Source organism: Chamaea fasciata, unplaced genomic scaffold (assembly GCF_029207755.1).
Source record: "Chamaea fasciata isolate MVZ Bird 193981 ecotype frontalis unplaced genomic scaffold, bChaFas1.0.hap1 SCAF_25, whole genome shotgun sequence".
Taxonomy (NCBI): domain Eukaryota; kingdom Metazoa; phylum Chordata; class Aves; order Passeriformes; family Sylviidae; genus Chamaea; species Chamaea fasciata.
The window spans coordinates 3,645,047-3,666,709 of record NW_027094110.1 but is presented as its reverse complement, the minus strand read 5'-3'; the positions used below and the strand labels follow the sequence as shown (position 1 = coordinate 3,666,709).

The 21,663-nt window shown below is 55.8% G+C and overlaps 2 protein-coding genes across 4 annotated transcripts; both read right to left on the bottom strand.

The window, feature by feature from the left end:
* Positions 1-416: 416 nt before the first annotated feature.
* DEF6 (DEF6 guanine nucleotide exchange factor) lies at positions 417-11,405 on the bottom strand. Its single transcript, XM_066203979.1, has 11 exons — positions 11,123-11,405; positions 7,223-7,363; positions 5,616-5,801; positions 3,975-4,202; positions 3,749-3,895; positions 3,480-3,588; positions 3,101-3,399; positions 2,531-2,697; positions 2,140-2,338; positions 1,663-1,753; positions 417-1,430 (listed from the first exon to the last, which is right to left on the bottom strand). Exons 1-11 carry the CDS (start codon positions 11,342-11,344, stop codon positions 1,219-1,221), a joined length of 2,001 nt encoding a protein of 666 aa, XP_066060076.1. The 5' UTR covers positions 11,345-11,405; the 3' UTR covers positions 417-1,218.
* Positions 11,406-12,111: 706 nt separating this feature from the next.
* Positions 12,112-21,294, bottom strand: ZNF76 (zinc finger protein 76). 3 transcript variants are annotated; one of them, XM_066204182.1, is made up of 15 exons: positions 21,193-21,294; positions 20,111-20,270; positions 18,813-18,893; positions 17,625-17,702; positions 17,275-17,477; positions 16,611-16,688; positions 16,139-16,255; positions 15,825-15,900; positions 15,375-15,500; positions 15,072-15,251; positions 14,623-14,856; positions 14,167-14,300; positions 13,290-13,442; positions 13,087-13,200; positions 12,112-12,772 (listed from the first exon to the last, which is right to left on the bottom strand). In XM_066204182.1, exons 2-15 carry the CDS (start codon positions 20,181-20,183, stop codon positions 12,668-12,670), a joined length of 1,752 nt encoding a protein of 583 aa, XP_066060279.1. In that variant the 5' UTR covers positions 20,184-20,270; positions 21,193-21,294; the 3' UTR covers positions 12,112-12,667. The 3 variants fall into 3 exon arrangements, with proteins under 3 accessions (XP_066060279.1, XP_066060278.1, XP_066060277.1); XM_066204181.1 differs by lacking the exon at positions 21,193-21,294 and adding an exon at positions 20,965-21,171; XM_066204180.1 differs by lacking the exons at positions 20,111-20,270; positions 21,193-21,294 and adding an exon at positions 18,225-18,325 and having other exon boundaries at positions 18,813-18,895.
* Between the last annotated feature and the right edge of the window lie 369 nt (positions 21,295-21,663).

The following is a 21,663-nucleotide window of genomic DNA, read 5'->3' as shown; positions in this document are numbered from 1 at the left end:
CGGCGCGGGGCTCAGGCCACCCCGCTGTGTCCCAGCGCAGAGGGAACGGGGAGAGGTGATTGATGCATTTGACCTGCGGGCGCTGCACTGCCCGTGCCCCCGCTGTGCGTCAGCGCGGCCGCGTGGGACGGGGCCGGGCCGCCCCGCGCCCCGGGCACACTGAGCGCTTTGTCCCGGGGCCCCTTCGGCCGCGGTGGAAAAAAACTGAGAAACACGCTGAGACCGGAGACAGCGCCGTTCGAGGCCCGCGAGGAAACAGATCACAATCTCCATAACGAGCTCACCTCATCTCTGAGTAAAGGAGCAGAGACGGAGTCGGTGCAGAGCTTGTCCCCAGGACCTGTTCCAGAGGCGACCCTGGCTCTATGCCCCAGACTATAAACACCCCAAAGGCACAGGTGACTAGGACTGTATTTATACAGAGGTGCTTGAAAAACTAACCCAAATGATGGTGTGTTACTGGGGTTTTTTTGTTTTGTTCTGTGTACCTCTTGGCCCTCCACACACCAACCCAAAATCTGCTGGTGGAGCCACTTTCCACAGGTTGTGGCTGATGGCTGTCGAAGGGCTCTTTCACACAGGGGGAATCCAAACCCTGCACTGCCAAGGAAAGAGGGCTGGTGCCTGCAGAGCTTGCTAGTGTGTGGGGCAGGAGGTCTGAGGCCAGTGGTCAGCTCCAAAAGCTTTATTGGTCATTAGGTTCTGCTCAGTGACTCCAGTATTTACAACCACTGCCAGGGAACACAGTGGTAGCTGTAGTTAGGGACACCTGGCATGGTGGGGGGGTGACAAGAAGGCCCTGCTTGGTCAGTCCAGGTGTCTTGGCTGCTGGCAAGGCCCCACACCCTCGAGCACAGTGATTGATGTAGAAAGGGATGTTGTAGAAACAAAGAGGGAACTGCAGCTCTGGGCCACAGGATCCCAACCTATCAGCGGCTCTTTTTTAGTACAGGGAAACGGAGCACAAGGAGTTGAGTCCAGCAGTCCAGAGGAGAAGCTTCCACTGCCCTCTCCCCAGCACTGGGCTGCCTGAGCCTCCTGGCACATGGTGGCTGCAGCCCTTTACTGATGGAAATGGGAGCACCTCTGCCTTATGCAGTTCCTGGCTCTGTGCTGGTCCCCACTTTGGTTCCAGCCAGAGATGGCCACACTGACCATCCACTTGGAGGGACAAGCTCAGCCCTGCCATCCCCAGCTGGGCTCTGCCATCGTGGTGGGCTAATTGGTGGGCTCTGTGGCCATGGTATCCGTTTCTGGAGATGGCAATGCACTGCTGTTCCCACCGTTGCTCACATTTTCCTTGCTGTTTTCCCTCGTGGGATCACTGCCTTTATCCTCCACCCTCAGCTTGAGTTTGAGGGAAGAATCTCTCCGTGACAGAAGGGGCTGGTAGCCAGCGAAGACTCCTCCACTCACGTTTGTTCGCTTGTCTGGGGGTGGACAGAAAAAGAGAGTTGTTTACCTGGGGCCCAAACTGACTCTTCAGCTGAGAAAAAGGTTTGTGGAGTCCCTCCTTGCAGGAGGCATTGCAGGATCTTCTCTGAGAGTCCTTCCAGCCACCAAATGCCCCCAAAAAGGGGAAGATGGGTGGGGGTCTGGGCTCATGCCCTGCTCTCAGGAGGTCCAGGGAAGGGTGGTCAGCTGGGTCAGCTGGTCTCCTACCTCCTGGCCCGATGGGGTGCATCAGTCGGTTCATCTGGACGTTCCAGTGCTTGACGTTGGTGCTGGCCTGTCGCAGCTTCCGCTGGGCCGCCTGGCAGGGATGGAGGAAAGGGGTGAGCTGGTGCCCCACTGCCCCTGATTTGGGACTGTGGGCACAGGTTTCCCTTCCCTGAGTTAGCCTGGATTGGAGGTTCCCTCTGGGATGGAGACCCAGTTCACCCTCCTCTAGACCTGCTCCCCCTCCAACCCTCCTCCCTTCTCACACTCCCACTGTCAACTTCACTTTGGACACCAGCACAGGGCAGGACACACTTGTCCTGTCTCAGCCACTGCATCACGTTGTGCCTGCACATGGCAAGCTCAGAAACCCTCATGGCAATTCCAGCTTGGTCCACCCCAGTATGGAGGTGACTCTGGGAGGGCTGGAAAGTCCCCTGGGTTCACTGTGTCGAGATGTGGCACGGACGTGATGCTCACCATGACATCTTGGTCCACCCGCTGCCTGTTCACTCTCACTTCTTCCAGCTGCTTCTGCGCCTCTTCCAGGCACTTGTTCTTGTTCTCCATCTCCTGCTTGAGGACTTGCTTCTCCCTCTGAGTTTTGATGATATATTCTTCTTGCTCCTCCTTCAGCTTCATCAGCTGTTTCAGCTTCTCCTCTTCCTCAGCCAGTAGCCTGACAATAAAGAGCAAGAGGTGAGGATGTCCCCCTGCCACTTCTTCAACCAGCTTTCCCTCTCCCAGCCTACATACTGGGACGTCACCAGCACACCCCAGTACCCGGGAGCACTGAGCTGCCCTGGGGAGCACATCCTCATACTTTGGGAGCAGGGCTGCCCAAGGAGGGGGAGGGATGCCCTAGTCCTACCTGGCCTGTGCATATCTCACAGCCTCCTCGTCCTGCCGTGCTTTCACCTCCTGCTGCAGGGCCTCCTGGAGCCTCTCCTGCATGTCCTCCAGCTCCAGGATGCGCTTGCGCTGCCGCTCTGCCTCTGCCTCCTTCAGGACCATCTCTGCCTGCATGGAGGCACGAGCCTGCGGCGGGGACAGGAGGCATCAGTTGGCCAGGCCACCACCAGTGTCCCCAGAACCCACTCAGGACCGCTGGGTGGAGCAGCCCAGAGCAGGGGCAGCCCATGACAGCTCCAAAGCAAAGCTGTTTCCCTGCTCAGGAGACAGGCTGTGTCATTTGGAGCCATTGCTGGATGTGAGGTCAGAAATGGGCTCCCTGTCCAGCCTGGCATCAGCACTCTCCTCTCAGCGTCCCCCAGCTAAAGCCCCTTGAGGCAGGTTGTCCTTATCTCTTGGGATAGCTCAAAGGGATCTCAGGCACAACGGAGCCCAAAGGTGATGGGTGGCAGCAGCACTTTACATCCAAATCCTAGAAGAAGGAAGCACCCACCTAGTGAGCACCACAGTCCATGCGGGATGCACCCACCTGCTCAGCCTCCCGCAGCTGGATCTCCAGGGTCCTCTGCATCTCCTCGTGCTGCTGCCTCCGCCGCCGCTCCTCCTCCTGCAGCAGGATCTCTGCCTGCCTCTGGGCCTCCCTGAGCAGCTCCAGCTCCTGCAGCTTCCTCTCCTTTTCCTCCTGCAGCTGCTTGAGCCGTTGCGTCTCTTCCTCCTTGGCCGCCTTGCGCTGCTCCCGCTGCTCCCGCTGCTCTCGTCGCTTCTGCTTCAGGTCCTTGTGCAGGGACTTCTTTCCCTCTGCTTGCAGCCGGATGGCTGTCTGGATGGCTGGAGAGGGAGGGCACGGTCAGTGGGGACATGCAGGGGGCACGGGGAGGCTGGGGAAGGTGTGTGGGGTGGGCACGGACCGAGTGTCCACTCCTGGCGCTGCCGGGTGTCGGAGGCGCTCATCTCATAGGTGCGGGACGAGGTCTTCACACAGAACATGCACCTCTTCCCATCCCTGTCTGGCAACACCTGCAGGGAGAGGACACAGCACAGTGTTACCCCCTGTATCCCACCTTATCCCCCCGTCTTCAGCCACAGGACTGGCTCTCCCAAGCTCATGGATGTGAAATTGTGTGTTCTTTGCTCTCCCTTCCAGGGGTCTGAAGGGTCTGCTGTCCCCAAGCTGTACCTCCACGCAGCAGTGCTTGTCCAATGCAATGCTCCCCTTCTTCTCCTTCCGTTCCTCACTCATGTAGTAGGACAGGGAACTGGGCTTCAGCATGAACCACCGCTCCGACCAGTTCCTCCTCAGCTGGCCCTTCTTCCAGAGGTAGCCCTGCACCCGAGGGACACGGAGATCAAAACGGGGTGGGAGCAGGATGGAGCTTGTGTCCCAGAATATATGGGCTCCTTGCCTGTTTGAGCACATCCTCGATGACCTCCTGGTACACCTCCTCCACGGCCATGCTGATGGCTTCCTGCTCAATGCCTCTCAGGAACCTCCCCGAGTTCACCATGTCCAGGAACTGCCAGACCGTGAGCCCGCCCTGCCCCTGCGGCTCCTGGGACAGGTGATCATCCAGCTCACAGGAGTTCAGCTCCACATTCATGGCTGTGCAGATCTTCTTCAGCAGGTACTCCACCTGTGGAGAGGGGGACACTCAGTGACAGGAAGAAGCCAGAGCTGTCCCCACCCCTTCAACCCATTGTGGAGAGCCCAAGGCCACATCTCTCTCCGGCCTGGAGACGTAGGACCCTGATCCCAGAGGGATCACCCTTTGTGATGGTTGAGGCATTCCAAGCAGCAGGCTGGCTCAGGAGACTGGAACTGGGTTAGAGTTTGACCTCTGCTGGGAGGTTTTTCTTTTTAACCCCAAGGCTGGGAAGTTTTGGCTGGTTTGTCTGCAGAGTAAGAAAACTCTAGCAGTTAAGAGCCTGAGGGAGTACAGGCCAGCACTGCTGAACCCCTTTCAGAACTGATGTCTCAAAGCCACAGTGAGCTCAGCACCACTGCTTTCCAAAAATCACTGGGGAGGAGCAGGGGGGACAGGTCCCTATGGAGATGAGCATCATTTTAAAACTGCAAATAAAAAGAGTCAAGGTGGTTGACATGATGTGGGGAAGACTTATCCCAGCTCAAGTTTTGCTGCCAGCTCTCTTCTGCCCACAGTCTGGGGACTGAGACTGGTGGGTGACTGCAGGGAGCCACGCAGGAAGGTGACACATCGCAGGGTCCCCGCACCCAGCTGGATTTTTTATGCTATTTAATTGTGAGAAGGGCAAGAATTAAATGCAGTTGCTCAGGATGATTCAGTTTTTCATGGTCTGGGGAACAGGAAACACCTCTCCCAGGGCACAGGAAGTGCGGTCGTCCTCCTACGTCTGTGCAGCATGGTGCTTCTTGCCTTTTTTTTTCTCCTCTTTTTTTTTTTTTTTTAATTTTGACTTTTCTGCTGATCTCAGGAGGTTGGTGGGGTGTAGAAGACAACAGCAGCCATTTGCCCAGCCAAGTTCCTTCTGCTGAGGCCACTCTTGGCTTCTGCACTTGTGTATTCTCCCCAGATCTGCCCGCCTTCTCCATGAGGGTTTAATCTGACCCCAGAGAAAGGGAGAACCTTCCCTTCTAAATACTGTGGAATTTGGAGATTTGGAGATTACCACCAGAGGCTTTTCTTTGGCTGGCACCTCACCCTTAACACTGCTAGGCAGGGCCTGAGCACCGGGTGGCAGTGGCCAAGGAGAGGGACAGCCAGGTCTGCTCTGTCACTGCCCTTTAGGCATGAGACGCTGCAGCACTTTGGGTGGATCTCCCCTCTGAAGTCCCCCTCTTCTCCCTGGGCAGTGGGGGTGGCTGTGGGCACAGCAGGGGTGTCCAGGGCAGACAACTCCCTTGTCCCACCTCCAGCCTCCTCTCTCTCATCCCCAGGAACACCACATCTTGCAGGATGCAGTGGAACATGCCAGGAAATGATAGTGGGATGTGTCACCCACAAATGCAGCTCTGCCAGCACATGGAGCCCTGGGAGGACAGGGGTGGGGGGAGAGGCAGGTCCTACCTCATCTGGAACCATGACAAGAGGGTATTTGTCTTCAGACAAAAAGTTGAAGAGACACCAGAGCCTGAAGGCATCCTTATGGGATATAACGCTGTTCCCATTCCGGTCGGGTTTGTAGTTCTTCTTCGCTGTCAGGGTCCAGCAGAGCTCATCAAAGTTTTCTTTGACAAAAGCACCTTCCTCCACCTGCAGGCAGGAGTCGGGGTGAGTGGGGAGCTGAAGAGCTACGGAAGGGAGTTCTGGGGCAGGAAGTGCTGGAGAGAATAAACCCTAAAATCTGTCCAGAAGCATGGGGTGATTGGCAGCACCAGCAGGAATCCAGGGGTGCAGCACAGGCAGGATGATGTGGAGCTCTCCAAGCCCACCTCCCCAGGCCTCCATGGTTTGGCGTTTCTTGTTATCCCATTCAACCACAAAGAAGAACTGAAGAGTGAAGGGAAGTTCTGGCCCAAGGGCAGCCAGCAGGAATGGTGCCTCCACCAGCCTCGTCCCTGCTGCTGTTCTTTAACTGTGAGCTGCCCCAGGCAGCACGTTTGGTGCAGATGGGTGAACTGTGATGGGGGTCAGAGGAGCTCTGGCTGTCCCTGGGTGCTCTATCCCAGCTGTGTGAGCACAGGAGCAAACTGTGGCCTGTAGCAGCAAAGCTGGAGGAAAACCTTTGGGTGGCAAAAGCTAAAAGCTTCTCTTACTAGGAAAACCCATTTCCCCTTTTCAGGCTGACTCTGGGATTCTATTAGCCATGGTGAAACCAGAAGAGGTGGGTTTAAAGATCACCTCGCAAAGAACCATGCAGGCAACTGGAAGGATTTTGGCCGCTCTGTGATGGGGAGATTGGGCTGGCCTGACCTTGGGCTGCTCCTGCTCTGGGCTGAGGGAGCTGGGGAAGGCTTTGCCCTTGCTTGCTGCAGACCAGATCCCTGCAGCCAAGATCAGCATTACTGGGCCAGGCTGGACAGCTGCTGACCAGCTCTGGGCAAGGCAAAGATGGGAACAGGGATGGGGACTGGCACAGGCACTGGCATGGGGACTGGCACAGGGACAAGAACACCAGGAGAGCCAGGGGAGCACAGGGTTACTGTACCCAGCTCTGTGAGCACACAGTGGAAGAAAGCTGTCAGTCATTCTTCCTCTCCTCACATGCCTGGAGGAAACAGCACCCACAGACCAACCTCTGGCTGTGCCAGACAAAGGTGTCTTTGAACCGCGGAAAAAAGGGAGAAAGCCCCTGCCCACCCCAACTCTGCTCCTGCTGCACCTCATCCTCCTCTCTCTCCTCTTTGCCAAATGAGGTCACACCTCAAATTTGAGCATGGCTGGAGAGGATAAGAGCGGCTGATTTGTCTCTCTGAGCCCTTCAGGAAATGTGGGCAGATATGCTGCTCCATCCAGAGCCATGACCTAAAGGGATGACTTCATCCTCACCAGGGAGACACTGAGCATTAAACATTTCTCACTCATTTTGGCATTCACCTAAGCAGTCCCCATCTCTCTGCACCCTCTTTCCACCCACCAAGGCATGTGATTTCCAAGAGCTAAGGGGAGCTCCCAGGAACCTCAATGTCCTCATCTGAGGAACAGCAGGTCTGGGGGATGACCAAAGAACTCACCTTGTCCAGGATGTACTTGTTGAGGTAGGGCATGTAGCCCTGGCTGGACACGGGCCCATCATCGTCATCACGAAAATGCTCTTCCAGTGCCACGGGGTCGTGGGGGATGCACAGCACCGTGTACAGGTTGTGAGACAGCACCTGGCCAAGCACAAGGGGTGGTGAGAAGGTGAACAGCCTCCAGTCCTGCCCCAGCACATCCCCACGGTGCCACCCCCTTACTCATCCCCCTGGGGATTGTGCCCTGCATGGCATCACCTCCCACAGCATTGAGTCAAGCTTTGGGTTTGGCATAATTTCCAAATGTAAACCTTAGAGAATCATTTAGAAACAGGCAAAAGTCGAGGATTTTTCCACAATAGTTTCTTTTCTTGGCACATGAGGAACTTCTTTCTTGAAAGGGCTGTTTCAAACCTCTCAGAGCAAACAGGACTGGCTCTGATCTAGAAAAGCTGATAAGCTACCCCAAACTATGCATTTGGCACAGCCACGACCCAGCCTGGCAGCAGCCAGTGTCTGCTGGGGGCACAGAAAGATAGAAACAGGGAAATAGGAAAGACTGGTGAGAAACTAAGCAAGGGTTTTGTCTGGAATGAAAGCAAACAATGGAGATCTGGAGATGCACCATCCCCAAAAATACTCAGCAAGACTTGCCAACAGCCAGTTTTGCTCAAATCCCCCTGAATAAAGCATGTTTACAAGCTCACAGATTTTCTATGTGCTGGAAAGCCTGGAGCAAGGCTGCTCATGAGCACCACCATCATCTCTAGCTTGTGATTCTGGGCAGGTGGTGCTCTCCTTGCCTTTACATCCCAGAAGCAGGAGATGGTAAAAGACGTGTCCCAGACTGCACCAGGATCTGCCACTGCAGCTTGCCAAGGGTTCAAGAGAGGAGCTGGAGGAGATGGAACAGCATCTCTGTGCAGGGCTGAAAATTTCCTCCCAGCAGGAGAGGAGCTGCCTGAGGCCATGATGGCTGCTGCAGCTGGAGACAGTTCTTGCTAGACCAGATTTTCGTTCTCTTTTCCACCCTCTGGACCAATAGGATCAGCAGGACTCCACCCTGTGCTCACACAACAGGGCTGTAGCCCCAAGCACTGCTGCTCCAGCTATGCCTTTTGGGGCTCAGTGCAGCCCCAGGGTCCACAGAGCGGTGGAAAGGCCTGGGAATATCATGGACATCCTCCAGCATGGTAACAAATCCATCAGGATGAATTCAAAGTTTGAGAATCGTATCCCATTCTGTGTTTCCAATGTAGGGCCTCATCTCCATCCTTTGCCGCTCCTCCCAGAGCACCCCTAAAAAGCCCTGTGAGGTCTCACTTGTGACCCGGGCCATGGGGGACACCCTGAGCCCTCCATCCATCCTGGCACCCTGTGACCCAAAGCCCCTCCTCTCGCAGGGCTGTCACTGACAGAGAGGAAACCCTGACCTAGTCAATGGTGGCATGACTGCAGATAGGAGAGGTGAGAAACCCTTGCAGGCTCTGAAAAAGTGACAGCAGGAGGATAATAACAGCAGAGGAAAGGGCTGCTACGAAAGCAGTTTGCTGGTAGAGCCTTTCCCCTGTGGCATGCAGAGGACAGCCAGGGGGCCAGGGGTCTGCCTGACTCCTCCTAGTGCCCTGGATTCCTCTGAGCCCTAGCCTTGTTTCTGTTCTCCACCCTCTCCCACCGTCACACCCATCGCCCATGAGCAGAGGTGCCCAAAAACACCAGGGCTGTGCTCGGTATTTCCAGCCACGCGTGGCCACACTGAGGGACCACACCCCATCCCGCATCCCCAGCCCTACCAGCCCGGCCAGGGAGAGGGATGCAATGGCACTGAGAGCACAAACGCTTCCCAAGAGCAGGGCTGGTGGCGTGCCTTGTGCCGAGAGCAAAACTACCCGACCTCGCTGGGCGCGCAGCACCCGACCGCAAGCTGTCCTTCCTTCCTGTGCGCACACACACCTACACTCAGAGCGGCATCTGCACACGCCTGCCTGCGCAGTGCCCCTGCGGGGAGCCCAACGGCTTCCCACAGCTGTGCCTCCACGCTGGAAACCCCGACACATCCACAGCAACTGCCCGGAGCGCGGCCGGAGCTCAGCCGCCCGCTCCCGCTCTGCCAGGCGGCTCCCGCCCGGCTCTGGGGCTGGTCCTCTAGGGGCAAACCCGGGGTCTCTCCCACCCCTGTTCGAGACCCTTCGTGCAGCAACACGCCCGGCTGAGGAAGCAGAGCACAGTCCGGCTCAGGGCTCAGCAGCCCTGGAAGAGTTTGGAGAGGGCTTGGTGGCTTTAACACTTTACTGCTCAGAGCTGCGAGGCCCTGGATTCCTTCCTCACTGAACAGTGACTGGCCTGTGTAGGCTGGGGCAAACTTGAGTGTTTTTGGGGGCGGAAACAAGCTCTCCTTAGCCTGGAGACAGTGGGAAAGTCATCCAGAGCTGAGGTTTGCTGTTTAGTGACCTGGCGCCAACCCATTCTGTCACGGAAGGTGCGTGGGAGAACATCCCTTCCCCTCTGAAGTGTCCCCCTGGGTAAAGCCACTTCGGAGGTGCTATTTCCAGCATCACCACAGGCCCTAGACCACGGTTTGCAGACCCGGCATGAACTGTCCATGAAACTGCCATTAGAATCAGTCTCTCTGTGGTCTCAACATTGTCACTGGTGATAAAGATCTCTCAAAACAAGCAGTGCTGGTGCGTTTGGGTCCATCCCATGGCCAGGCTCTGGACCCAGAGCAGTGGTGCAGGGGATGCTGTGAAGGGAGCACAGCAGCCCCTCTCAGGGATTAGCAAACCGAATTAAGCTCTGGCCTACTTTAGGATTTTCCTTAATTCCTTCAGCTATTTCTACAGATTTAGCAGGTGAGCGTGGCTCGCAGGGCACATGCCACGAGTTCTGGGGGGCAGCCGAAGGCTCTCAGCCGCAAAGGCTGAGCAGGAAGAATCTGCCTCCCGCTGCTTCTGCTCCAGATCTCTGCTAACAAAGCTCTTAATTCTGGGGCAAAACACACCCCCCGCCCAAAGCCCAGCACCTTCCCTGCAGTCTGTCCTGGGGAAGCCCTATAAAATAGAGGGAATAGAGGAAAAGTGGGTCTTTTTGCAGTGGTTCAAATCTGGTCTTGCAGACTGGCAGTAGCTGCCAAGTCCTGACGCAATACCTCCCCGTGCTCAGCATGTTCCTGCTCAGGTCTCTTCTCTCATCTCAGACCCTGGTACCTACCAGCATTTCTAACCCCAGTGCCAGCCTAAGAACCAAAACGGATGAAAAAACACATTCTCACCGTGTGCAAGGTTTAAAAAAAAATCAATTATTCTTAGAGCCAAGGGGCTCCCTGGTGGGTTCCAGCAAACCTGGCCCGGGGGCAGAGAAAAAGGTTTTTAAAGCTATGATGGGTTTGATGAAGCGCTGAGGACATGAGCCCTCTGAAAGTTGCTAGGAGTGGGGAGAGCGGAGAGTTTTTTTAAGTGCTGTGTTATTTCTGGCCGCACCACTACGGAGTTTTTGTTTAAAAACAACCTGTCCCTACCTCCCAACTCACTGGCTCAGCAAGGAGAAACACAGGTTCTCCGGCAAAGAAGAAAATGTAAACAGAGTTTGGGCTCTTGGTTGACCATAAAAAGCACAAGAAACTGATAACTAAAATTTAGATTTCTTATCATTTTCACCTAGAAAATGCATTTGAGCATGAATTCCCCCCCCCTCCCCTTTTTTTAAAGGGAGATGCCACAGAGCCTGAGAACTTCACCAAGAACAAGCGTGGAGGCAACACCAAGATCTTACTGATCTTAATATTTAACAATTGCTCCGTGGAAACCCGCGGGGATGCAAAGCAGCCCCGGACTTGCTTCACCCCTCGCTGCCCACCCTCCATCCGTGCACCGAGGCTGCCCGAGCTCCCCGGGGACTCACTTTGAGCTGAGATTTGGAGACCTTGCCGCTCTTCTCCACGTCCAGGGCGGTGAAGGCGTACCAGATGGACTTGAGCAGCTCGGCTCGCAGGTCCATGGCTGGCGGCGGCGGCGGCGGCTCTGCCGAGCCCGCGGATCCGGTTCCTGGAGCCGCCCGGGCGGGCGGGACGTGGGGCGGGAGCGCCGCCTGCTCGGGGCGCCCCGGGAACCCCCCGGGCCCCATCGCCGCTCCGCGCACGGCCGGGGCTCACCGACGCTCTGCTGAGCTCGGCCCAGGGATCAAAAGGTCCGTCGTAATTTGCGTTTTGGGAAGAGAAATCCCCGCCTTGGCTCAAGCAGCAGCTTCCCCTCGCAGCGGGAGCGCTGCCTTTGGAAGGGGTCGGTCGCACCAGGCGAGCGGAGACTCAGCCTGAGGTGTCCTCTCGGGTTGTGCCCGTTCCGTGCCCGCGGAAATATCCTTCCCTACAAACTCCTCCGGGATGTCCAAAAACGACCCACGAGACTGCCGGGAGCCTGTACCAGGCTTAGGTTCACAGCTGGACTCCAGGATCTCAAAGGTCTCCAGCTTTGTCCACCCAGCACCCAGGGCAGTGGAGGGGCTGAAGGCACCTGTGGGGACAGGACACCAGCCCAGGTCTCTCTCTCTCCCAGCTCAGGGGAGGATGTAGGATGTGTTCACAGACACAGCTCCCTAAATCTAGGCCTGCAGGGATCCCTGGAAGAGCTAAGGCTTGATGTGAGATTTCAGGGACATGTCTTAGCCCCTCCAAGCCACACGCTGAGGGCTGAGGGTACAACTCACCCTGCTCCCAGCCCTCCTCTGGGCCAGCTGCTGCTTTGGCAGGACATGTTTGGTCAATTCCACAAATCTCCTCAATGTCCTTAATTCTTACAGCTGCTAAACATCAACATCCATCCCACCCCCTCCCAGCTTCCACCAAAGAGAAGAGGGGTCCTTTTAAAAACAAAAGTTTTAATTTTTTATTTCAACTCAGCATTTACATCCAGGTCTAGCTCAGCTCCTGGCAAGTGATGGCAACTCTGCTTCACAGCTACAGAGTCTGCCATGGAAGCTTTGCTTGAGAAAGGGACATGACAAAGAGATGGGAGAACTGCTGTTAGAGCCATCCCAGTGCTGGCTCCAATGGCAGGAACTGGTCATCCTCCATACCCAGCTCAGGACAGCCTGGGCTTGCTCTGATGGGCCTTTATTGCTTCTGTGCACGTGCTGCCCACTTTCCCCTGAGCTGGAGGGGTGGGCAAGAAAGGGGAGCTGTTGGACCACTCAAAAGAGGGCTGCTGCTCAGAGCCCAAGAGCAGGCAGCAATCCAGTGTATTTGCCCTCCCTCCCAGGAGGGAAGAGCCCTTCACACAGGGTCACCCCAGCAGCCCCGCACTGCCCCATCAGTGTCCTGGCTAGCACAGGGCACACGCTGGCACTGGCTCAGACACTGTCCCTGCCCTGTGCCCTGCCTGCAGCACCCACCACCCCTGCACACGGCAGGCTGGGGCTGCCTCTCCCCCTGCCCCAGCTGCTCCACTGGCCTCAGCTCCCCTTCTCAGGCAGGCCTGTGTCAGCTGGCACTGGCTCGTAGTGGACGACTGCTGTGGCCATGCTGAGGGCTTCCTCCAGGCTCTGCTGCTCTTCCAGCTGGGGGAGGGAAGGGGGAGAGAGAGAGAGTGAGTGCTGAACCCCCAAAAGGCAGCTCAGGGTGGCTCTCTGCAGGACAGAGGGGCAACACAGGTGGGTGACGCAGGTGTGAAGCAGAGGGGCAGAAAGGCTGTTTACAAAGGAGCATTCTGTAATCTCAGGAGGACATCCCTGCTGTGCTCCACACACAGGGCATCTGGGAATCAAGGGGCAACCCCCTGGGCAAGCAGCAGTGCAGCAGGGCCAGAGGGCAAGTGCTGCAGGCAGCAGGTGGCCAGAGAGTTGAGGGGATGGTGGCAAGAGCCACGTGGTACCTGCACAGCAATGTGGGTGCCATGGGAGGTGGCCAGCAATGCCACCTGCTGATGACAGAGCAGGGCGATGTCCGATTCCTCTGACACCACTGCCCCAGAAGCGACTATGGTCACCTGGGAAAAGTTCAGATCATCATGTTTTAAAAGCAAATGCAGTTCTTTTCTAGCAGAGGGAGCAGGGACAGTCCCAGCTTCGTGCGTACCTCCTGTGCCTCGGTGCCATTGGTGTTGGCCCCAGTCACGGTCCCAGTGTCACCACCCGCCAGCTCTCCCTCGGGCACGGCGAGGGCCCCGCTCTGCGTCACCACACCGATGGCACTGCCCAGGGCCTGCAGCTCTTCCTGAGACAGACTGACCTGCGGATGACAGCAGATGCTCAGGGAGTCTTAGGCAACTCCTGAGTTTAGCAATGCACCGGTCTGGGCAAGGAAGAAACAGTCTCTCTGCAAGACTCAAAGTACAGAGAACTCCAAGGACTTTGCCCAGGGTCATGGATTAAACTGATGACAGAGAACTCAGAGCTTGGGTCCTCAGCCTTCCCCGTTCTACTACATCTGCCCATTCAGCCTTTTGTCTCAAGCCTGGATGGGGACAGCTTTGTGCATTGCAGCAGCAGGAGTATCTCAGGCTAAGAGGAAACAGGTCACTGGTGGCAGCTGCTTCCTTTGTCCCGTGCCACAGAAGGAAGTTTTTTCCAGTCAGCACAGGGGCAGCTGGTGGAGGGAAGTACAAGAAAAGCACTGCTGAATACAAGTGATGACAAAACATCTCCAAATCCAGCCTGGGTCAGCAGAGCTGGGAGCTGCAGGGAGCCAAGGGCTGCCAGTCACCACACAAACACCCAGAGACTCCATCAGCAAGGAGGGGCACTAGGACCAGAGACTCCCCAAACCAACACTGCAGCAGTGGATGAGGCTGTAGGAGGGAGCCCTCAGGGCAGGAAGAGCCCAGGAAGCTCCAAGGTCTGAAAAAATGCTGGAAAAAGGCCCTGCAAAGAACACCATAGCTGAGTAGAGGCAGAATCTCACTTCACATAATAACTGCTCTCCCTGACATGCTGGAGGCTGTCAGTGTCCATACCTGCTCTGTCCCATCTTGAGAGATAAGTGAGACTTGTGTAGGCACAGCATCTTCCTCTTCATCTTCTTCCATCTCTGACAGGAAAGCAATATTCTGACTCTTCAGTGGAGAACCTCTGTCAGCAGCTGCAGCAGCTGGATCAAAGGGGAAGAGCAGCACTATCAGAGTGTGAAAGCACATGCCTGGCCTCTGGATCTTCCTGTGGCCTCAAGAGCCAGCACAAAAGAGCACAAGACCATGATGACACCAGCCCAGTTACAGCATGGGAAGAAGGGCCTTTCCCTCTCCCTGTACCACAGAATGGGCAGGGGCCTGTTCCCAACCTGTGACTTACAGCAAGGGCCTTCCAATAGATCTGGATTTGATGGGGAGGCAGGAGGCCATGGCACACACTTGTGGCTCTTGCTGTCACCTCCCTCCCCTTTGCCACACCTTGACGGGGGAGTGGCTACTCACCCTCCAGCTGCTGCTGCTCGTAGAGGGCCTGCTCGCTCTCCTCGGTGGCTTCCAGCTCACCGTGGCTGCTGCGCTTGTGCATGGCCAGGGTGGAGGTCTGGCGGTAGGTCTTGCCACAGCTGCTGCACGTGTAGGGCTTGCAGTGCGTGTGCACCACATGGTGCTTGTACAGGCTGGAGTACTCTGTGAAGCGCTTCCCACAGCCCGGCACGGTGCACAGGTACGGCTTCTCTCCTAGGGCAGAGGCCACAGAGCTGAACTTCACCCTCATGCTTTGGGGAGGCATTCCCCACCAGAGCAAATAGCTGGAGACAGACTGCTGGAACAGTAATCAATCCAATAAAGCAATTCCCACTATTTCTTCCAACTCCTTGGCCACCCCTGCGACGTTCAGCCTGGAAATGCGAATTCCAGCCCCACCAGTCTCCCTGCTGCTGGCTCCCTCCTACCTGTGTGGATTCTCATGTGGTTCTTGTAGTTGGTGGCGCTGGTGAAGCCCCTGCCACAGCCAGGCTCTGCACACATGTAGGGCCGCTCGCCCGTGTGCGTCCGGATGTGAACCTTGCGGATGTTGGACGTGGTAAAGGAGCGGCCACAGCCCACGAAGGGGCACTTGAAGGGACGCTCACCTGCATGGACAGAGAGATGTGTCAAGTGACAGGTGAGACCTGCCACCACGCAGCCACCTGCAGTGCCCTGGAGACCCTTTCATTGGGTTGTCCCCTGTGCAGTTCTTCCCCCGTGCTACTCACCTGTGTGTGTGCGGATGTGTTTCTGCAGATCCCCGGATGTTTTGAAGGCTTTGCTACACATGTCTTCTGGACACTTGTAGGGTTTCTCACCTGTGTGTGTTCTCACGTGGCTCTTCAGCCCGTACCCTGTCCAGGACAGACATCACAACTAATTTTGTAATGAGAAGGAAACACCATGACAAGCTGAGTACCACCCCTCAGTCTATGTACTTGAGTGTCTGTAAAGCTTGAAGGGGAAGAAATAACCAACCCCAGCATCACTTCCAGCCTTGTGTCCACCATTATCTGCCCACAATCAATGAAGTCCCAGCAGGCTCCTGTGCTGTGATTCCCTTGCTTTAGATGCTCTGGATATCGTGCTCCATTGCACCAGAGTTAGGACTGAAGCTCAGCAGCTTCAGGGATTGAGTTGGACAGAAAACAAAATCTGCTCAAAACAGAAACTGTTACCTGTAGCAAATGCTTTCCCACAGCTGGGGAAGTCACATGTGTATGGCCGGTCACCTGTGTGAGCACGTTCATGTACCTGGAAAAGAAAGAACAGGTCCCTAAAATGAAATCCAAGGCAAGGAAGGAGGAAAACTGGAAAAATGCTGGCGGAAAGAATTTGAAGTTCCCTGTTGGATTTCACCTTGGCCAATCGACACATCTGGGTCTCTTGGTGAGCTCAGCATGTAACTCAGCTGCACAGAATAGAGCATTCTGCTCTGGCAGTGTAAGCTGGGACTGCTCTGGCCCGTACACTGCCATGTCACCTGCTTTACCTTGAGGTGGTGGGCAGTGGTGTAGAGGCGGCCACAGCCTTTGTACCCACAGCGGAAAGCTCTGCTGCCGATCTGCTGTCCCTTCCTCTGGTTTTGCACCACCTCCTCCTGCAAATCCTGCTGAGACAAGAACTGGAATCAATCCAGCAAGCCACCACAGCTTCACCAAGCCCACACAAATATTTCCCTCCTTACCATACATTTGCATTCCTGCAGTTATCCTCCAAAAACATGTTCCTACAAACCAGCTTGTACACACAGGGTGAAGCCCAGGTGACAGGGCTCTAGGAACCTGCATTTCCCCCTCCCACCTCTCAGCTCACTAGGGCTTCTCAGACACGAAACTCCCTTTCTCAGCTCATTTGAAATATGTGCAGTTAGTATTTGCTAACTCGGCAGAGAAGCCACAGCACTTTTATAATCACTGGCAAAGAGGAGTTGAGCCTAGCTCCGGTCACTGAAAAATTCACACCTGGGAAGGGATGTTGCTGGAGTCCTTACTCTTCATATGGCAGGTGCCTGTCACTCCCTCCTCTTCTTCGTCAGACCCCTGTGAGTGAAGAAGCAGTTTGTGGAGTTTGTGCCTCCCTGTAGAGTGTGGAGCAGGAAGGCAGTGACAGCCGCAGTGCCACCCCACCCTTCCCCAGAAAGCCGGGGCTGGGCCTGCCACAGCAGGAAGGTCTGTGCCCAGCTCAGCACTGCCAGCACCCTCCTGGCAGCCCCTGCTCCACAGCACTATGGAGACAGCAGAAAAAGGCAGTACCCGGGATATTGAGGTGGGACACTGCAGTGACAGCACATCAGGATCTGAAGCTGTTTTGATTTTGAGGCCTTTGTCACCATGGGGACAGCGGCCATGGCTTAGCCACTGCTGGCACGCCAAAGGCTGTACCACAGCAGCTCTCCTCCCTTCCCAAACCTGAGCCTGCAGCAGGTTAGGGGGGGCAGGCCCAACCCTCCACGGGACCAAACAGCCCTGTTCCGTGTCCCCAAGTGCCAGGCACCCCTCAGCAGTGACACACACTGGAACCCTGTCCAGTTGCTTCTCTCAAAGCTGGTGCTGCTGACAAACAAATGCACACAAGCACTGCTGAAGGGAGAGCACAAACTCAAGCCAAGAGATGCTGTGCCCTCACCTTCCTGCCATACTGCTGCACTGCATTGATGGTGTCCACATCAAAGCCATCATCTTCCTCCTCCCCAGCCAGCTCCTCGAGCCCAGTTTCTGTCTGCACTTGCAGGGTGGTGCTGCCAGGTGCCACAATGACAGGACGGTGGATGTAGGCAGTGGAGCCATCCTCTAGCAGGACAGCCTGGAATGTGCCGGGCTCGTAACTCTCTGCAAGAGGAAACATTCAGGTAAAGAGCTGAAAAAAAGCTCAGTGTGAGGCAGAAAAAAAGTGCTTCAGCTCCCCCAGCCCTGGAAATCTGATACAATTCAGCAGCTTCTCTCCTTCTGCCAGGGAAAGAGCAGGGAGCGCTTTACCTTTAGGTGTGCTGTGTATGAAGGCCACGCTGCCATCCTCCAGCAGCACTGGCTGCCCATCTTCAAAAGCCACAGCCTCTAAAAGAAAAGAAATACATCCACACACCTTCCTGGAGGACTCAGGATGGGGAATACTGTGGCAGTTCAGGCTGCCAGGCAGGAGAAGACACAGGCCTGCCTGCTTGCCCTGAAAGGCAACCACAGCTGTAGGTTTTAAGACACCATTTGAGCCCTTCTGATGTCAATAATAAGGTTTTCAAGGCTTCATGCATGGATTTGCCTCTTTCTTTGCTCAAAGGACTAATGCAGTGTCTCACCAGTTTCAAAATGCCAGGTAATATGCCAGACAAGAAGGATGGCTCTGGGACAGGGGGGTGTGAAGGGGAACACAAACATACCATGGCAGGGGAAGTAGGAGTGAGGAGAACCCTTCTCACTGTGTATGTGAAGGCAGAGAAGAGGATGAAGAGGGGAAAGGGGCACAGCCAGCTATAAAACATTGATTTCAAGCAGCCTTTGGAAAATAGAAGAGGGAGGTGGCATACAGGGAGCTTGGGAGCATCAAGAAAGGACTGCCCAAAGTAACAGAGCTGTTTCTACCTGCCCTTTTGCATCTTAGCATGGCCAAGGATGATTCCTCCGTGCCACTCTGGTGCCTGCCACATGAACTGGATTCCCAACACCTCTCAGACTAAAGTTACCTAATTTCAGAGATGACATTGGCTGATGGGTCAATGACCAAGGTGGCATTGTTCCCAACAATCCCCACATGACCCCTCCCCACCAACACCTACTCCAGAAGTATATATTATCTCAAAGTTCAGAGGAAATTCCTGCCCAACTGCTCCCACATGAAACAAGCTCTGTGTGTGCTATGTGGCTGGCACCAACACAGCACACAGCTCACTGGGCTTGTGGTATGACAACACGGAGAGCCCACAGGAGAAATGACACTTCAACATTTGTCTCCACCTCCACCAAATTCACCTTTTCATCAGATTGCTAAAAACTTTGCAGGCAATGTCCTTGTTTACTCAGCCTCAAAACCACAAGAAAGGAAACCCCAAGAGAAACCCTATGCTCACGTGGTCTTTTGAGAGCTGGAACTGATGGAGCAGCCCAAATGCTGGAGCTGCAGCCACATCTACAGTGTCCTTCCAAACACAAAGGGGAATGTGTGTTCCTCACCTTTCTGAACAGTCACCTGATGGATATAAGCTGTGGTCCCATCTTCAAGCTCAATGACTTGCCCTTCAATCAGCTTTTCACCTGGAACAGTTAAAACATGCCATCAGCTGCTGAGCCCAGTCTCTCTGTCCCACATGCTTCCCACAGTCCAACAAAAGGGAGAAATTGTCACTTCTAGGCTGTTGTGGATCAGCTTTCCCCCACAGAGGCACTTCACTTCTCAAAAGTGTTGGTGTTGCCCTTTTCTAGACAGGACACTGACAAAGACCCTCAGGCATCACTTGTTGAGGAGCTGCCCCTCACAGCTCCTCGTGCCAAGGAGCAGAAAGACAGAGCACACAGAGAAAGCAATTACACTGTGTTGGAAGAAACAAAATCAACTGGGTGTGTGAGTAGTATCAGTGCCTGGAGATTTATCTACTGCTTTGGCAGAGGATCAACTGTTAGGAAACAATTACAGCACCTAAAGGGGCCTAAAGTGCTGCCAGTGTTGGGCTGTAGAGACTGAACTCTGCCAAAGCCTGACTCTGTGCAAACCTGTAATAATGACTTAGGTACCAAATGATGTGATGCAGAGGGGACATTGCTCCATCCCACTGAGCATGGAGAATCCAGGTTGGTTTCACCTGGAGCATAAGGTTTGAGAAGGGGGTCACACAACGTGGTGGTTCCAAGACAGTCCAGCTCCACATGTGTAATAAACTTGCAGGGAGTTTGCACAGAAAATAAAGCAGGAGAGCAACCCCCAGGACACGGAGCTGCACAACTCCTCCATCCTGTTCTGCAGGCTGGGAAACACCGTGCTCCTCTCCCTGGGAGCAGCGGGTGCTGGAGAAAGAGGCACCCCACAAACACCAGAGTAAGGGCAGGTGTGGAATTCAGCTCCCCTTTGAGTGAGAAAGGCACTGCTGTGAACCAAACCCTGTGCTCACCAGTGATGCAAAACCACCTGCTCAGCCCAGGGGAAGTTTTGGTGGAGCAGAGCCCTGCAGGTCACAATATCAGCTTCCTGTTCACAGCAACCTTGGAAAGAACAGGGCTCTCCTAGTCTGAACAGCACTTTTATTTTCTACAGCAACAGCTCTCCCATCTCCACAGCTCCATTTCCAAACCAGAGGCACGTTTAATTTGTATTTTATTTTGCATCAAACTTCAGTGCAAATCCAACAGTCACCAGCTGCCCTGGCAAAGTAGCACATGTGGCAGCTCCCACGCCGTGAGAGGCACTTTTGGTGAGTCTGACTTAATTTCAGAGCCAGGAAGAGACTCTCAGCCCTGGCAGCCCGAGGCTCTGTTACCTCTGGCAGCCTGCTGCAGGTAGGCCGTGGTGCCATCCCCAAGGGTCACAGCTGGCAGCCCCAGGCTCTCCATCCTGCCCTGACTCCCCACACATGGATCCTGCCTGGCGCCCAGAGCCAGGGGCCTGTGGGACACGGGGTCGTCGTCTTTGCTGCGAGCCTTAAGTAAAAAGAACAATTCCATTTAAATTTCTCCCCTTAGTTTCTCCTCTTCCTTTAGCTTCTCCACTTTCGCACACTAGGAAAGGCTTGAATGGCCTCAAAAGACTTTCGAGGTTATAAAGTGTTAAGATGGACAACACTGCATCATTCCCACACTAAAGGCAGGCAGGGATAACAATCTATTCCACAGACAAATGTGAAACAAAGCTTATCACGCCAGTGAACTGACAGACTCTTCCTAGCGACAGTATGAATGTCACATTCGAGCCCTTCCTGTCCTCCAAATGATCTGCATGGTTTCCAGGCACTTTAAAACCTGAACCTACAGGCTGAGCATGTCCTGTGCTGCAGGAGACAGGGGTAGGGTGATGAGCTTTATCCCTGGAAGCATCGTCCTTCTCTCCTCCCTTTCCTGACATTCCCAGCCTTCTGAGAGATAGAATTTCAGGCTCTAAGCAAATGATGCTAAAGCCTCCACACCCCCACAAGAACATTTTGCTAAAGAGACTCTCTGCTGATATCTTTCAAAGGAGCTACAGCGCGTTCTTCACGAGCGACCTCTGAGATAGCCAAATACTTGATCGTTTGATTTCCAGGAACGAGGCAAACCGCCCCGTCCATCCCCGCCGCCCCTGGGGGCGCAGCCCGGCTCGGTGCCCGCTCGGTGCCGCCTCTCCCCGCGCTCCCCGCACCCGGCTGAGGCTCCTGTGCGCTCCCCTGGGGCTGCTCCGGCGGCCCTCGCACCGCTGTCCCCACGCGAGACCAGGGAAACCGTGGCACGAGCTGCGAGGGCAGTGGGGAAGGGAAGGCAGTGCCCGTGGGTGGCGAGGACACGGGGGAGCTCCCCCCGCGCGGTACCCGGGGGCTGAGGCGGCTCCCGGGCCCGGCCGCCATCGCCACCCCCCATCCCCCACACCGACCTGAGCTACCCGCCGGGCCCGGGTCCGCCGCCGGCCCGACGTGCACCGCGCCCGGCCCCGCCCACCCCGCAACGCGCATAGCGGCGGCGCTCCGACCCGCGCCCAGCCGCTCCCGCTCGCAATACAGGTTCCGGGGCGGGGCGGGGCGGGGCGGAGACAGCGCGCCGCGGGGCGGCCAATGCGCGGGGGCGACGCCTCTGGCGCATGCGCGGTGCTACACTGAAGCCGCAAGGCCCCGCTTTGCCCGCCCTGCCAGGTGGGGGTTGCCAGTGGTACCTGCCCCGTGTCAGGGATGGGCAGCGCTACCGGCCGCGCCCAGCCTGTCCCCGCCTGTCCCCGCCTGTCCCCGCAGCTCTTCCCGCGCCCCCTCTCCTTCCCGGCGGCTGAGGCCAGCCCGGGGCTCCTGGGATGAACTGTGAAGTGATGCAGTAACTCCTGTCCTGGTGGTCCGAGACAGGGAACAAAGAGATC

Coding starts and splice junctions, on each gene's coding strand:
- DEF6 (XM_066203979.1), bottom strand. CDS start 11,344: ATGGGGCCCGGGGGGTTCCCGGGGCGCCCCGAGCAGGCGGCGCTCCCG. Junction 3,896..3,974: donor TCGAGGATGTGCTCAAACAG/GCAAGGAGCCCA, acceptor CCTCGGGTGCAG/GGCTACCTCTGGAAGAAGGG. Junction 1,754..2,139: donor GGGTGGACCAAGATGTCATG/GTGAGCATCACG, acceptor CATCCCTGCCAG/GCGGCCCAGCGGAAGCTGCG.
- ZNF76 (XM_066204182.1), bottom strand. CDS start 20,183: ATGGAGAGCCTGGGGCTGCCAGCTGTGACCCTTGGGGATGGCACCACG. Junction 17,478..17,624: donor CATACACAGCACACCTAAAG/GTAAAGCGCTCC, acceptor TTCCTCTTGCAG/AGAGTTACGAGCCCGGCACA. Junction 12,773..13,086: donor GCACCCACATTGCTGTGCAG/GTACCACGTGGC, acceptor TCCCTCCCCCAG/CTGGAAGAGCAGCAGAGCCT.